General features: G+C 33.9%; 2 protein-coding genes across 5 annotated transcripts in view; one reads left to right on the plus strand and one right to left on the minus strand.

Moving 5' to 3' along the window:
* The window catches only part of LOC127854904 (uncharacterized), a 200,061-nt gene that overhangs the window by 54,879 nt on the left and 127,465 nt on the right, over nt 1-17,717 (minus strand). The gene's annotated exons all lie outside the window — the stretch shown is intronic.
* Nucleotides 434-4,487, plus strand: LOC127854902 (uncharacterized). Of its 2 annotated transcripts, XM_052390006.1 has the most exons (3): nt 434-499; nt 1,793-1,896; nt 2,017-4,487. In XM_052390006.1, the coding sequence occupies exons 1-3, from the start codon at nt 491-493 to the stop codon at nt 3,662-3,664; spliced, it is 1,761 nt and encodes a 586-aa protein (XP_052245966.1). In that variant the 5' UTR covers nt 434-490; the 3' UTR covers nt 3,665-4,487. The 2 variants fall into 2 exon arrangements, with proteins under 2 accessions (XP_052245966.1, XP_052245967.1); XM_052390007.1 differs by lacking the exon at nt 434-499 and having other exon boundaries at nt 1,792-1,923.

Genomic DNA, 17,717 nt, shown 5'->3' on the forward strand with positions numbered 1-17,717 from the left:
ATACTATTTATTTTATTAGATGATTTGTTTAAAGTCGGTAGTAGTATTTGCAACGCAACTGGTACTCTTGCAATAACATGTTTAACATGTTTAACATTCAATAGTGTTGATGAGTTGTCATTTCCATAAATGTATTAATATACTGAAATCTCATCACGGTCAGTTAATATCACAACATTTGCGTTTTGTTTGACTCAAAACAAATGTGGAGTGTAAGTATCATGGTGGACTAGTATAGGGTTCTCTGCACGATTCAACTTCCCTATTCGATTTGATATACTTTGACACACAATTATAATGAATTAATAAATTATTTAAAAAATGTTACATGTTAAGATGATGAAACCAAAAGGTGTAAAGCACGCAAGAAGCAAGCGTCAGTACTATGGTCCAAGTCAGTCCAATGGTACAGGAAATGTATTTCCACCGACAGGAATACAGACGGATATCCGACGGAGAAAGAAATGCATTTCATACAGTATTGCAGACGATGAAAACGGTATGGTATTTATGAATGTAGCATACTATTCAATATAACAAGGTCATTGTCCCATTTGCTTTTGATTAGTGTGACAATCGAGCTTAAACCTGCCTTCAAAAATTCTTTGGAAGGATGCAATACAGGGCTAAGTTTATCTACAAAGATATTGCTTGTGTTTTACACAAATCTTCAAGTCTAATCAGTAAGTTTTACTTGAATCATTACTGTTCACGTATATTTGTGAATAATTTAAAATTACAAGCTGCGTGTATATTAATATAGTATATATTAAAGCTGTATATATCTTAAAGCCTTGTATTCCGGATTTCTTCAAACTGCATAACGGCTTCCTGCTGAGATGCATTATTTTGATCTGAGCTTAGTGCTACATAATTTTATGTTCCCAATTCATGTAAACGAGAATATCCAAGGCCGTTGATCGAGTTTGGCAGTAAGGCCTTATTGAAACTAAAACAAAGTGGCATTAGCGAAAATATACCACACTGAAAAGAAAGTTACTTGTCAAACCGTACTCAAAAAGTATTTGTTGGCTCAGCATAGTCTGTGTAATTACAAGTAAATACCGGTCTCCCTCAGTATTAGGGTCGTTGTTTTTCCTGATTTATGTTAATTATACTGTAAAAAATGTTATTAGTTTTATCCGTCTTTTCGCTGACGATACTTTTCTGTCATGTGCTACAAAAACATTGAGATTCTATTGTTCTGTTGTTTATTAAACCATCGAGTAATACAAGTGCACTGACAAAAATATATGTTAATATTATCTGTTATAGTTGTTTTGTATTTCATTACATATACTTTGATGTTAATGTTAATTAAAACGCGTTGGTGTTAATAATTCATTTTGAGCTAAATGGCTTTTCGCCGCGATATCCAACCGGTTAAAACCGAAACAATTGTGTTGCATTCAACGTTACTAAGCGGTGACTACAGAAATATTAAGTTTAGCAGGCCTTCCAAAAATATTTACACATTTGCGTGAACCGTTTCACGACGGTGATCATAAGAATTAATCAATTTCATTTATGCTATATTGTGTGTGTTATATTTGACCTGTATTTTACAGACATTTGGTCACGTGCCTTTTTATAATAAATCATCCAATGTTTAGTGAACGGTAGCCATTAAACCAATAGGTTTAACCGTATGCTGTTCTGTGAGATGTATTTCTGGTTCAAATCGTTCCTTGAACACTTAGTAAGATTTCAAGGAAAGCAATTAGTGTACTCATTAATTTCTGCGTACGATATCCTTTTCATATTTTACCTGTGTGTTTACTTGATCTTTCAGAATGGTGAGTATGACACGTTCGCCAACCTTCACCGCGGTATTGTGGAAACGTCCGCCCATCGGGGTCCAAATTTTCTCGGGTGGCATAGAGTCTATCTAGCTTTGTAAGGAGAAAAAGTATTTCATATAAGGTATTATGAAATTACCATATTGTAATATTATTATTTCATAACGCCGCTGTAATTATCTCAATGCCTAAACACTTTGCATTTTGTTTGTAACAGATTCGAGGAAGCAATACGAAGAATTAACAGGCAAATTTCCCTTCCATACTGGGACTCCACGCTTGACTTTGATATGGACAATCCGGTAAACACAATCCTGTTCTCAGCGGCGTTCTTTGGAAACGGTGACGGACAGGTTACCACGGGGCCATTCGCAAACTGGGTAACTCCTATTGGTCCGCTGACAAGAAATATCGGCGGCGGAAGTCAGCTGTTTTCCAAAGAGATTATTCGAAGTATAATGACGCGTTGTCGGACTCGCGATATCACCCGTCCTACTGCGTTACCTCAGTTCGACCTTGAATTTTTCCACGGTGGTCCTCATGTTTGGGTCGGTGGGCAGTTGTCTGGTCTGAACACAGCCGCCCACGATCCCGTATTTTTCCTACACCACGCATGTGTAGACTACATTTGGGAACTGTTTCGCAACCACCAATTCTTTGACTGTCGAGTAGACCCAAGTTCAGATTATCCAGTGGTCACTGGTCAACATCTCTCAACCAGAGCTATGGACGGGTTGCCAGGATATCGCAATATTGATGGTTATCGCAACTACTGGACGCAAAACTGGTACAGATACGAACGTTCTCCAACATGTCCAGTTTGCAATTCCCCATATTTAACATGCAACCCGGCTCGCAAAGTGTGCGTGTCTATTGAACGTACGCTCGCTCCTGACGAGGCAGTGACTGTTTCTAGAATGGCTATGGCAGCTGATGGAAATGCCTTATCCCCGCAAGTTTCTCGAGCAAGAGCGCAAGTCGCATTGCTCGATATTGGCACAGTTTTCGACGCTCCTCCAGCTGAACTAAGAACGCAGATGGGTCAAGCAAGCGCGGTTCGTCGGAAGAGGGCCTTAAAGCAGTATAATAAGATGTCTAACATAGCTGGTGTAAACGATTCACAACAGCAAAATGGAGAAAAACGGCTTGAAGTAGGAGAACAGTTTCTTGCACCAGAATCCGATGGTCGTACATCCGATGTTTTGGGTAGGAATATTGCCAGTGGTGTATTTTTAGGAAAAAATGATAATAGCTCTATGCAAGACGTGTACTCAGGAAAAGCCTTCCCAGTCGCACAACCGATGTCACTAGTACCTGTACCGGTATCGAATACGTTAGATTTATATATGAAAAACCCTAGCTCTTACATTACAAAATCATCGGCCTCTGACTGGCTGTTTGCTCCTGTTCATCTGTTGTACAACGTTGTTGGATATGACACCAATGCCCAGACTCCGAGTATGAAATGTCTGCCATCTGACGCAATATCTACTTCTATAAAAGTGTCTGCACAAGGGCTCAATTATTTGGGAGAATACACCGACTTTGCCGTAGTAGACATCAGTAATACTCTTCCATCTGCCAATGCAATCATTGCCATAAGAGCTCCAGAGGTCGGGCCATCTATTTCCATGGTTACCGCAAGTCACGGATGCGGGCTTATGTGCAAGCCAATGTGTTTCAACACTGAAACCGGACCATCGTATAAACCATGCACAGGAATAATGTGGATCAAACCAGAAGACGCAACTGCATACGTACGATCCTACGATGAAGCTGCGGAAAGCCTTGCAAAAGGTGGGACAATATTCCCAATATTGTTCCAGTGTCACAAGGAAAGTCAATCCCCTTGGAAGGGGCAATAAACCACCCCAATGTTGATCATTTTGTTTTCCGAGTTACACAATAAACATATGAATACATAAGTCAGTTTTTCTCTAGTTTTATGCCGGAAGTAAAACGAATACATAATAATTAAGCATAATGAATGGTTTTATTTCAATACCTATTATTGTTGGGTGTTTGTAGTTGTAATACATTTGGATTCTATGAAAGACGTAAAGGAACGTTGTCAGAGTTATTTCCTCATGTTCTGAACAAGTGTAGTTTGTAAAATGAGCATTTAAACGTCGCCCAATATAAAATCAAAATACTTAGAATATTACTGGATGGAAGACCGTTTTGAATACCAGATATACTTTGATCTTATACCACATACAAATAATGGATTATAGAGCGTAAAACTAACTTCTGTTCAGTCGGCGACACCTGGTTATACAACTTTTTTTTTGTATTCAATTTCATTTATTAATCAACATAAACAAAAAATATAAGCTTTATTTCCATTAAATATTCTAAACATGCTGTTAATTTTGTTAGCTGGTGTGCGTACATATATTTCAAAGAATAGTTTCATTTTTCTTGTTTTACTCTGTCGTTTAAACTTGTCCTTAAATTGAAGACTTGAATATCGTAAGGCGCAATAACGTCAAATAAATGAAGCAAATCACTAAGCGTCTGCATGTGTACACATCATCGTACCATAAGCCAAACCTTCGGATGTCATCGAATGAGGTCGTGCCGTAAACATGTTGACATCTTTTAAGTATTTGTGGCTGTTGGACACAATATCACAATCACATTTTCTTAAACTAGATATCTTCCCTTGTGCAATCACAGGTGGGTTAATGCAATAGCGAAACATGAATGAAATCTGTTTTATTTTATAATTATTATTTTGTTAATCAATTATTATTAATTAATTATGTAATAACATTTGTATTACGTTTCAAAAATAAATGAACATGTGTGCCTGTTTCTGTTCAACAACAAGTCCATTTGTCGTAGTCACATTTTGTCGTAGACGATACAAAATACTTTGCAAATATAATATTTTGGGTCATTCTTACTTCGAACAAATAGTTGTATGAATCGTTTGTGGTTTCGGATAGCCATTTATTCAAATGTTCACACTCTGAACTATCAAGACTCCAAATACTGCTTAACATATTTGTTTCATTGTTTTGTATTATAATTGCGTATATACATGCGCTATTGTTTACGTGTCACGATATTGTTGAGAGTCAAAGTGAAGATACATGATTTTAAACACAGTCACCCAATTACCTTCCAATTTATTCTTTTCTATAGCTTTTTATTTTTATTTAATGTTGTCATTGACACTGACTGAACCAAAAGAATAGTGAAGTACTTTTTAACACACTTAAGAAACAATCTTTTCAATTCACAAGATTTGCCAGTAAATAATTTATTTCACACTATCATCAAATTTTCAAATGAAAGGTCGAATGACCCAACATCACTTGTATCGTGAGTAATTGTTATAATACTTGACGCGAACATATGTACCACAATCTGTTGTGGTGTAAGTCTTATGCGCCACAGAAAACTGTAATTCTACAAATATTGGTGGAAAGCAACAAGAAACTGAGGCGTCCAAAAAGAGTCTGTTGTATTCCACAATAAACTGAAATATTGCACAACACAATTTGGTATGGGTTTATAAATAGCTAGCACGTGATTGTACGTAGACTCCGACATTGTAGGCCCAGAATCCATGACATTTTGCTCGTAATTTTCGTAGCAATCTTTATATTACAACTTGTATAGGAACGTATTTGACTTAAAAAAATTCCGTATTAAATGAGAATCTTAACATAAATGTCGCATTCAATATTATTTAATTTATTTATGTATTCATCTTTGAATTCTTTGTTTGTTTTTGACAACCATCAGTTCTTAAAAGGTTGTGAAATAACACCTTGTTATTGTTTGTTTTGTGACTTTCGTGGATTGGATATGCCATCCTATATTTTAAGTTAATTAAAACGTTACACTGAACATCCTTTTGGACTTGGAATGATCAACAACATCAACAATTTATAAACTCTACAAACTACAAACACGACGACCATGACATTTAACAATCATCATCATCATTAGCTGTAACTTTGGTTAATGTGTCGACATCATAATTAGGATCAGCAGAAACACCAGCAGTCCCGGTTGCTACGCCGCCATCGTAAAAAGTAGCAACAGCAAACTCTGCAGCGTATTTATGTACTTCCGCCATCAATTATGAAAGATGTATCAACCCAAACACTGCCTCCTTCATCATCACCAGCGATAATAGCGACCGTGCCAATACAACTTTTAAAATCTAATCATTTACAGAAGCAGAAGTGTCAGTAGCAATAGCGATATTTGAACAGCTGTTATTATCATCGTCGGAAATAGAATTAGTAGCGAAAGTAATCATTAAACGACATCAAAAGGTATGCAAACGTCGTGCAGAGACCAGCCTTACCCGAAACAACATTTTAGTGTTTGAATTGGGATCTGTTTCAACTTAAACACATCCGTGATACGTACACACTTTGTCAACTGTCATAACAAAGGACAGATATAGCGAGATTGTGTTTAAGACTATTTCATACGACAACGATAGACTCAACTCGACATTGGAAATCGGTCTTTTAGATATGGTTCAGAAATTGATAGTCATTCGGAATTTTCGAGGGAAGATAGCCAGTGCCTGTCAAAAACAAAACTAATACATACTCCAAACATAAGCAACAAAACGTAAGGTAATTTAGCATTAAGTATTTAAGACATTTTTAAAGGAAATAACATACATAAAATGAAGAGCATTAGTACAAGTGTTTCTCGTAGAAAACCGATATGGCGCACACCCGCCTGCAAACAACAAAATAGTTTAGTATAAAGAAAGAATGGGATGTAGCCCTTACCGATATTTCATAGGACTACATAGATAAGTAGATCCGTCAATTGAATTAGGCCAAATGGAACTACTGCGTTATTTAAAGAGAGCTTGTCGTGATAGTCTATATCATTCCGGACTTCCGGCAAAATCTGCTCGGCAGTTATTTATTAGTGAGATCAGATCATAAAACCTTGGTAAGTTTTTAAAATGACGGAGCATAAAGGCAAGCTTTCTCCTTATCCGAAACGCAAAGAGTAGGCAAATTCGATCAATACTACGCTAGTGATTTATTGCTTTGTGAACCGGTCTTAAACGATAGAGTCTGCAGTTCCAATCATTATCATCCCGGTTCTTAAACCAGGAGTAGCAATTGCAGAAAGTGAAGGCATAATAAACAAGTCGTATTCTAAAAACAATAACAAGATGTGTTTGTGAAACACTATGTCCCCCCATATATTTGACCTTTGACCTTGAAGGATGACCTTAACATTGACCTTTCACCACTCAAAATGTGCTGCTCCATGAGATAAATGCCAAATGCTAAATGCCAAATATCAAGTTGCATTCTTAAATCTTGCAAAAAATTATGACCAATTTTAAAGTTTGACGCAAACAAACCAACAAACAGACAGGGCAAACACAATATGTCCCCAAGTATAGACTTGGGGACATAAAAATGAAGGAAGGTCTAAAAAACAAGATGGGTATACTAAAATTCGTGTATTCAAGCAAGCAAAAAAGGAAGCACTGCTTAGGCTGATGACATGGCAAATGAAAGTGCTTCAGCATGATAACGCTGTTATATTATGTTGTGTGGTAACCGCGGGACCCTTCGCCATCTGTGAAGCACCTTATGGTCCCTGACCAGAAATATATATGGCCAAAATTCGTTGTTCAGCAGAGAGAATATTTGAAGGATCATGCCGCGTTGTTGAACTCGCGATATCATGCCTCCAACTTCGTTACTTCAATTTGACTTTGAAGACGTCCATGGTAGTCCTCATATTTGGGTTGGTGGACAAATAAGCAATATACAAATATTGAAAATTGTTTAGAACTGTTTCACCCACCTTTTCTGAAAATCATGAATTTTTCTTTTTCTGTGTTAACAATGAAATATCAAGCGTTTACAATAATTTTAAAGTAAATATAGTACCTATTTGCAATTCTATCGCCGTGTTTCCAAAAATAATCATATCATAAGCATAAATAAATATGAATATTTAAAAAGCGTTTACATTAATACCTGCTAATGTTATTAAAATCTGACTCTAAGTCATTTAAATACATCGAAAATAAAAATGTAAAAATGTCGTTTATACTGCTTGTATTTTGTAAAGGAATCCATAGACCATCTTACATTTCCTAAAGAAAATACCCTTAAAACTTAAATAATTTGTTAAATAGCGTTTGTAAATATGGTGTATACTTAATCTAGGCATGAACTCTTGCTTGGGCTTAGTTCCGTGAAAGCCTCGTTAATTTCCTCTATTGACACATAAAACTAAACTCATGCTGTTCATACCTTTCTTAAAGTACACAACGTCTTCATCAAGAGAAAAGAACAAGCTGTCTGGGTTAGTAATACTTTTGAAGAAATTATCATATAAGTTGAGCTTGCTTAATAGAATATTTATATATTCAGTTCTTCTTGTTGATATTTATCTGTTAGGCTGATGGCATGGCAATGAACGCACATATGTAATTCCACCTTTGCCGAATAGTCATTTACTCCTTTTGGCTGGAAACATCTATCAATGCTTTCCTGTGACAATGCAGGTTAACAATCTAGCAACTGGGTCCACTTATCAATGTCCTTGGACGACATGTCCGCTATCGGGTTTCAATTGTATCGCGTGCATATAACGGTTCTGCTTTACCTCAGAAGAAAATCATCTATTATTTCCACATTAGCGAACGTAATTTGCATTTTTTATTCCTTTTGGCTGGAAACATCTATCAATACTAACCTGTGACAATGCAGGTAAACAATTTAGCCACTGGTAAAGTAATTTGCATTTGTCATCTTTGTACTCTTAAATGAAGTGTTAAAAACTTCGTCAACAAAATCGCCAGATTGTGAAATATATGAACCTTTCTTATTTGAAGAACTGAAAATACGAACGGTATTAATCCATCCATAAATTTGATGCATGGCATTATCAGATGACAACTCATCTATTTAACTACCCTTATTATCGCTATTCCAAACACATCTTTCTGAAGGATACTGATTAACAAATACATTACTATAATCTGGCTGAATAAAATAGAATGAAAAATGTACTTAACAATGATCAGATACAATATTTGTAATATGTACACATACTTTTGTTATATACCATGTTCGCCAGGGCGTAATGTATATGGTGACCGCCTAGCAGTCGTGAGGTCACAGGTTTGATCCCCACTGGGGGAGCGTTATCTAGATCTTCCACAAAGAGAGCAAGAACTAGTTATAGGCCCAGGAATTGACTCGAGGGAATTTTCATACGCATGAGGCTTTCAATGCAATCGAGCTAAAATAAATAGGTTTAAACTAAACTAATATACTGAAATATTGTAAATAAAGGTTAGTTAACACATTGTCAACAACGCTAGATTCAGACAAACCAACATTTGTATATTTACCGGGCACATCTGTATCAAATCTGCCATTAATAATACATAAAACGGTTTATTTACAAAAATCAAGGAGGGATAAACCATTATTGCCAACCCGCCCTTTATCCTGCGTGTAGCGTACGTCCGGGATATAGTCGTCTGGCAAGTTGCATTTTATGACAGCAGCTTCATTGTGTCAGTAGAGTGGGTAGAACACGACAATTAAGTAAACTGAGTATAAATACTATAAACAGTTATTGAGAACAGTTACATTTAAAAAAATGGTCAAATACTGGAAACAAGGGCATATAACAATGGAGATAGGAATTGCAGCGTTCCGAACATTGGTTACATTGTTTATGTAATATCATATAAATAGCATAATGTGCAGGTTCACTCTAAAAATATGTAACTTTCATATACAAACCTATGCGAAATATTTGATAACCAAAGCAGTCATGTGTATTTACATGACAACCACAATGATTTCACTCACCTGTGAAGATGTATATGAAACACTTTTTACAGCACAAATACGGAATATACCACACGAAAACGAATGGCCTTTCATAGCATGATGACACATTTTACAAACGCTGTAAGATTTACCTACGTACATCACTTTCAACAACCAACCAACACTTATGCAAACAACATGCTCATCATACAAATTCAAAACAGCTTTAGTAAATTTTATTTGTTTTATAGGCATTATTATCGATGCAATTTCGTCTTTAAAATTTCAATTCATGAATCAATTATAGATTTTGTTGTATTTTGGTTGCCAGTTGCAAATAAATATTTCTACGAAGCGTCGTTCTTTAGTTTATGATTATTTTACGGCTTGTGCATACATAAAGACCCTGACATTGTAACATTAATAATAAACAACAAATGCACGAACAATCCGCTTGATTGCACAATAACATTTAAATGTTGTTATGTTTTAAATTGACCATACATACGGATGTCATTTTTTTTAGATAAAAACATGTTCAACTAATTTAGCTATGCCATAATTCGTACCAGTTCGAGCGAGAGCACAAAACAAGATATCACTAATGTAATTACTTTAGTTGGCGAAATATATCCCAAGTCACAATATGTGGCAATTCCTCAATCATTATCTGTCATCGCGTATTATCATCATATATTTTCAATATGATGAAGGCCGGACGAAGGACCCGCGCTCAAAAACATAACTGAATACTTGTTTTCATACGCAGTCAAAACTCGATAACATCATCTTTTTGTGTCCACGTTTATAAAGGCTGTTACACCTTTTGATTTGGTTTCTGTAATTTTCGCCATATTTATTAATATTCATACCACTCCGATTAAACTTACGTTTTGTTTAGTTTTTATGACAACTATACTGATGACAGTAACTGACAGATCAACTACTTAAATTAGCGTCTTGCATATGTTGTCGATAGCATTCGAAAAAATAAACACAATTAACCATATAGTGTGTATGGGATAGGCTGGCTTTAAACGGTGAACAGGCCCTATTATAATAAATTAATGCTATTTGTAGATGTTTACTTTTGCGGGGTTCTGTATTACATTTGACAACGTTATACGCAAAGCAATAATTTGTTTAATTTTCATCGCCTGGCCTTATCATATACACATCGGTTGTTTTAATACTTTGTGACGGATACATTACGGGGTTTTGCAATATATAAATCTAGACGTCTGTAATTTTAATTATGTACTTTTAAAACGAATAACGTAGCTTTATGTAATGCGTTAATGCTAATATGTTCATAAATTGTAAATACGTTTCTCAACTTTATATTCAAATAATACATGTTCTCATATAAAATTACAGGTTTTATTGTCGAAATATAATTCCGTTGTTTATGTTTTGCTATGTGGTTGGGAATTTTATTTACTTGATTTACGACTTCACTAGGAGATGTTTATCGATCATCCGGATATGTATTAAATTATGCTCTGAAATCTTGTACGCAAGAAGGTATAAATAAAGCTGATCCTAGTATTTACTTCATGTCATCGCGCATAAGAAAGTTGAAATTATGTTGCACTGATAAAAATCACGTACGTGCACAAGCACGGCATAAGCATTTTATACAACTAACAATAAAATCATGTTACCAAATGTAATGAGAATTCATTGTAGTATTAATAAATTTAAAGAAAATATTAAAAACAAATCAATAGCATGTGAAACAAATAACATTTTTTAACAAGGTTGTGCACAAGTAACTATTTTCAATGCGAACTAGAACTTAATTATATGACTAACAATATTCTATGTATGATTTTAACAACAAAAAACTAAGGTTTCTGCTGATGATGCAGTAGATTTAATAGATTTATTTAAAATCCACAGCAATACAAAAAAGCTGATAAAAAATAAATACCAAATCAACTTTTTTAAACAAGTTTGGAAAATTTATATTTATCATGGGTTCTGGGAACACATTTTTGATGAACACAATCAAAGATCTAAAGGTCACTTTTGAGGTAAGCAGAAACTGCTGGAATATTTTCTTTTTTAAAAGAACGCAACAGTTAAATTGAATCAATTGAATATTTAAAACTAATTCAGATTTGTATTTCTTTTCCCTTCGGTCTTCGGCAAGGTTGGTAAAGTTTGTTGTCGCCACTGCTATATCTAGTAGACATTTATCCAGTATCATCATCGTAGCGCTGGGATGGTCAAGGTACGTCTTGAATCAGTATCAGTATCCTTGGCATAGCTGTGATCATCCATGTATGTCAGCACTATTTCAAGTCTACCATGTTGTGCAAGCATTATCAGTTCTAAATGTGGAAATGACATGGGTTTGTACAAGTTAGGTAAGTTTCGCTGGCGTCATGCCTTGTATCCTTTGCGGTGTCTAACATTCCGTCTTAAGAGCAAGAGACCCTATTTTGCTTTTTTTTAATCGCACTGAGAATATAAAGCAAGATGATTTTAAACCGAAAGTATGGCAATATAACGATATAAATTAAGTCAAAATGACTACTATTGAAACAAAAGATAAATATGCTAATTGAACCATACACAATTATTCACAGGTCTGTTTGTATCTTCATGTGTCTGTCCTTAGTACACAAGCAATCAAATTATTTTATAGATCAAACAACTTTTAATGTTAAACACTATTATATCACATGAGTATTTGCTGCTTTTCAAACAATTTCAGGTCATGTTGTAGCCAGGCTAAAATATTTGTATATAGCCTAAAATTCAAGTTCTCACAGAGTTTCTAGAAACATCTTCCCCACAAAAAGGCACATACGCTGATCTAAATGATTTATTGGAACCGTTATAGAGTGCTTCATTTGAAAATCAGGATAAGGTGAAAATAATATGTTAAGTAACTAAACATTAGAAGTTGAAGGTAGAGCTTTTTATAAAAGAGCCTTATAAAAAAGACCACCGACATTTGCACAAAAACCTAGTGAAATTGCCTCACTCTGTTGAGCTTATAAAAAAGTAATGACCTTTTATAAGGCAAATAAACTGTGCACCACACAAATTTATATACACGGGAAAATACCATGTTAAGTATAGAGCTCGTTATGACGTTGCCTTTTTAGAAAAGTTGCGACACATATACATGGGACAGAAGGTAGTTTAAAAAAGGACTACAATTCTTCATTGTTTTAGCTTATTCAAAGTAATGTCTTTATGAAAAATGCAAGTTCATTGTGCACCACACAATGCATTAAAGTGCCACATTTGCAAAAATACCAACATGATTAATATAGTGCTAGTATTGACTGAGACTTTCGAAAAAAGCCGCGACATATACTGAATAAATTGATAGTGGTTACAAAATAAAATAATGACTAAAATTGTATTGTCTTTGAGCTAATACAAAGTTATGTATGTGCAAATAATGCAAATAAAATGTGCACCACACAATTTGTTAGTGAAATTTAACGTTTGTAAATATACCAACCTAATTAATATAGGGCTAGTTTTGACTAAGCCTTTCGAAAAAAGTTGCGACATATGTTGATCAAATTGATAGTGATTACAAAATATAAAGATGACTAAAATTGTATTTCTCTTTGAGCTAATACAAACTTATGAATTTGCAAATAAGGTAAATTATTTTATAACCAAACAATGCACTGTCATTTAACGTGTGTAAGAATACCAACATGCATAGTATAGAGATTAATTTGACCGAGCCTTTTGAAAAAATCCATGCCATGTGGTAATCAAATCGGATTATGGAAGTGTTAACAAGAGTAATAAAATTTCATCACATGTGATACATCAAATAAGGGATGTTTTCAAAAGCAAAACATATAAAAGTAAATACAACACATAGACGTAAAGTGTAAATTTTTGCCAAATGCCAAGATTATAAAGGTGGAGTATGTTTTGACAAGTTTATTAAAAGACTCCCTTCATAAATCTGAAATAATGACTTGAGCAGATGTTTTTGTTGCGCTAAAAATATTAATCATAGTTTATATCACAATGTTTATATTAAGTTTTTGTAACTAAACCGATTGTTCATAAATATAAAATCAGCATAACGCTATCTTATGTCAATACATTTGTAATAACATAGAACAGTTTACTCTTCATGTTTGGTTTATAACGCATGTTTTGGCGAAACTACCCACCGCTGTTTTAATATGTAAATACAAAGCATTGTCGATAACAAATGAAACAATAAGATGTCTCAAAATCAACAAACCTTTGCAATGAATACTTCTTTGATGGTAACACTTGGTTAATTTGCAATCGTAATCTGACTAAATCGCTTTGTAACTGTCTCGGTCTGTCCAAATTGCGGCTGTGAAATTTTGCCTCATCGCGCGAAGTCTCGTTGGGTCGCCAGTCTCGTTCCCGTTTTGCGCAACATATAGGTCCCTGAAAAAAAAACAATTGACTCTTATAAACGAAAATACAGACTGGAAAATAATATATACAGTCGCATTTAAATCAACAATGGATACTTATCTGCGCAATTTTAAAGGGGCCTTTTCACAGATTTTGGCATATTTTGAAGTTTGTCATTAAATGCTTTATATTGATAAATGTACACATTGGATCTTAAAAGCTCAAGTAAAAAATCAAGAATAAAATTAAAAAAATGAAAAAAAATGTAGCCGGTACCAGGGCTCGAACCAGTGACCCCCGGAGTCCTGGAGTTAGTCTGAAGTAAAAACGCATTAGCCCTCTCGGCTATTCCGCCGGGTATACATATTTAAAGTATTTTATACCTTATATAAGCAATCTTCGTAGTTTCGTAAATTTAAACGACAACAACAGAACTCTCCAAATTATTCAATCGTTTCGCGTTGCAAGGCTTTATAATTTTTAGGTTTTCAAATCGTCAAAAGATACATATAATGACTATATTGGACTATGGTAAATGTTCAGTAATACTGTTTCCTCACAAATATCATAACTAAAACGAAAATTAGCGAATCTGAAACAACTTTTTTCATTTTTGTCAATTTACCAAACCGTGAAAAGATCCCTTTAAATATACGTTTTTAGCTAGAATAGTACCAACAAATGAATGTGTAACAAAATGCGGACTGAAATCGTGTAGCTTGTGTGCGTTTTGCCAATCAAATATTGCAAAAATTGACCATGTATTTTGGAAATGCACTTACATTCAAGAATTATGGACAAATATGCAACACTTCTGAAAGACGTGAACATTGAAGTAGAATTAAGCAAAGAAAAGGCCTTTCTTGGTATTATCGACAAAAAGTATACAATCATGTTCTGAATTTTATACTAATGTCCATGAAGACATAATTTAATTTAACATAAAAACTAAAAAATACATCCCAAATTTCGTTTCTTGTCGAAATTATCTTCAGATGAAAATACAGACAGGAGAAATTACCATCAATAAAAACACATATAAAACAAATAATCACACATGGATTCACTTCATACAATATTTTTCAACCAACAGAACTTCTATTTGAATACATATTAAATTGATATAAATGCCCATGTTCTCATCAAGAAGTACGTGTTTATGTTACAAATTTCAACCGCATGGTACTAACAATTTCAGAACCAAGGTATATGTTATTATGTATTGTATATGCTGTTAAATTGCTATATTGTTTTTCTTGAACAATCTAAACTCATTTTGTATTGTTTGTATGCATGCGAGTGCGTACGTGCGTGCATGCATGCATGTGCGTGTGGCTGTATGTATGTGTGCGAGTGCGTGTATGTGTGCGTGTTTGTGGAGCGAGTGTTATTCCGCCTGAATGCATGCTGTTTTGTTTGGCTCTCATATACAATGATTTATAGTGACCATATATGTGGTATATGTGTGAAATATTATCAATGAGTGAACTGTATATATATTTGCCAAACATGTTTTATCTTATATTACCAATGTGTTACGTATGAAAATGTAAATGTTGTCAATGTAAATGTCAAATATGGTAAAATGAATGAGAAAAAAACGTTTCCAGTCTCAAACAGTTTAAATACAATTTGACAATAAGTAAATTCTTAAAACAAGAAAAAGGAAAAACAACAAAAAAACATATTACGTGTGACTTGATCCGTTCTTTTAAAAACAAAAGTGGGTGTTGGATGATGAATTATATGCAGTGTAAGTAACTTAACTTTACTCTTTCTACCGACGTTCTTCTACCCAATCTACCGTTTAACTTATTTATCTAAGCTATCTTCTTTATTAAATATAATGTGTTATGTATGTTTCTTTATAAAATGAAAACGAGTTTGAATAGATACACGTAAGGCTTTATTGTATTTACAAGAACATTTACAAATACAGACATGACAAGATGTGAGTAATATCTTAAAAAGGTTCGACATAAACATGGAAACGGGAGAGAGGCATATATTTTTACAGGGCGGAGCAAATACAATTTAGAAGCGCTCTTGTCATTTTGCTTTAGGTAAATACCTATTTTTAATTACAAATGGAAGTTTATGAAAATTTGGCCAAAAGCAAATATTGCATCATACAACAACAGCCGATAGAGTCAATAGAATTTGCAAAAGACCACAATTAAGAAAATTTAGCTTAAATATATTAAAGGTTATTGAGAAATGCTACATCTATTTAAAAATATTTACTAGAAACAAGGGCAGACAATTGTGGAAATAAATTCGGCGAGTTAAACGCCGCGCAATGTACACTAAAGCAATCAGTCATCACTTATTTAAACACCAGAATTTAATCATTCAGCATCAATTTCGACATTATTATTAAAACTGTATGCGAAAAAGCTTTAAATTGCACTAATTTAATTGCGTTTTGCATTAAATTTTCATAGATATGTTTACAATGGCAATTATATAAATCTTTATTTGTTCAACTTTTGTTGACTGTTGTACATACATACAATGCGACGAATCATCTACGAGTATTTTATGATATCGGTGTAGCCTGCCCCGATGTAATAGACCCGGATATAATAACGTCTACATACGTCATTTGCAAAAATCATGTTATGATTTTTAAATTAACCACACACACGGATGTAAGAAACATTTATAAACAATGTTAAAGGTAATTAATTTAAAAAAATCATATATAGTATTCGTATCTACGTTTTAGAAAGACATAATCACATTTTTTTGCTGAAATATTCGCCGCCTTCAGCAGTAATCCAGTTATATCACAATGGTAAAACCTACTTTTTGTTTAGCTTTAAGACATATATACTGCGGACTTTAACTTACAAATGCACTACTTTAATCAGTCCAGTGTGTATGTTGCCGATCGGATTTGAATAATCAACAAAAATAACAGTCAAGTGTCCATGAATAATGTTGGCTAGAATGATGAGCCCTAAAAATAATTAATGATATACGAAGGTTATGTGAATTTGTTGTTGTTCGTATTGATCTTTTAATGCGTTATACACAAAACAGTTTGCATCTTTAATTAACAGCTTTAGTTCTTTACATATCAGCTGCTTTAATACTTTGCATCTGATAATTAACGGCGTTTTGCGACATAAATCCAAACATATTTTTTTTTTACCAATAGCAATTAAGTCCTGAACGGCAAGAGGACATGAAGTTTGATTGGATATTTTATTTCCTTTGCGACAACCTATCAATAGAAAGGATACGTGTTTCGAGCTTTCACTGTAATTTCAAACATTTTATTTCAACGCCAAGAACGTAGCTTTATTGAATGCGTTAATGCTCAAATGTTAAAAAATATATGAATTAGTGTCTCGACTCTATATTCGAAAAACACAATAAACTAAAAGTAAAAAAAGTAATTCAGTTTTTTATGTTTTGTCATGAGTTAACGACTTCTTTATAAGATGTTTATCGATCATCCAGAATTTTTATTTAATAACGCTATGTTTTGAAATCTTGTCAGCAAATGGATTTAGCTGGTACTCGTATTTACTTCATTTCATCGTGTATCCGAAAGTTGTAATGTATTTCTAGGCTGAATATCAAACACTTAGGTCATACAATTGACATTAAATCTAGTTTATAGCCTTAATTGCGTTGCAAATGTAACTGCCATGCTTTGAGATGAATATCTAGTACTTTTTTCATTTTCACTTGTGTATGATTCAAATATTTGTCTGGCTAA

Source organism: Dreissena polymorpha, chromosome 13 (genome assembly GCF_020536995.1).
Source record: "Dreissena polymorpha isolate Duluth1 chromosome 13, UMN_Dpol_1.0, whole genome shotgun sequence".
NCBI classification, from domain to species: Eukaryota; Metazoa; Mollusca; class Bivalvia; order Myida; family Dreissenidae; genus Dreissena; species Dreissena polymorpha.

Excerpts from the sequence above, each read along its gene's own strand:
- LOC127854902 (XM_052390006.1), top strand. Across the intron at positions 1,897-2,016 it reads CATAGAGTCTATCTAGCTTT|ATTCGAGGAAGCAATACGAA; the intron begins GTAAGGAGAAAA and ends TGTTTGTAACAG.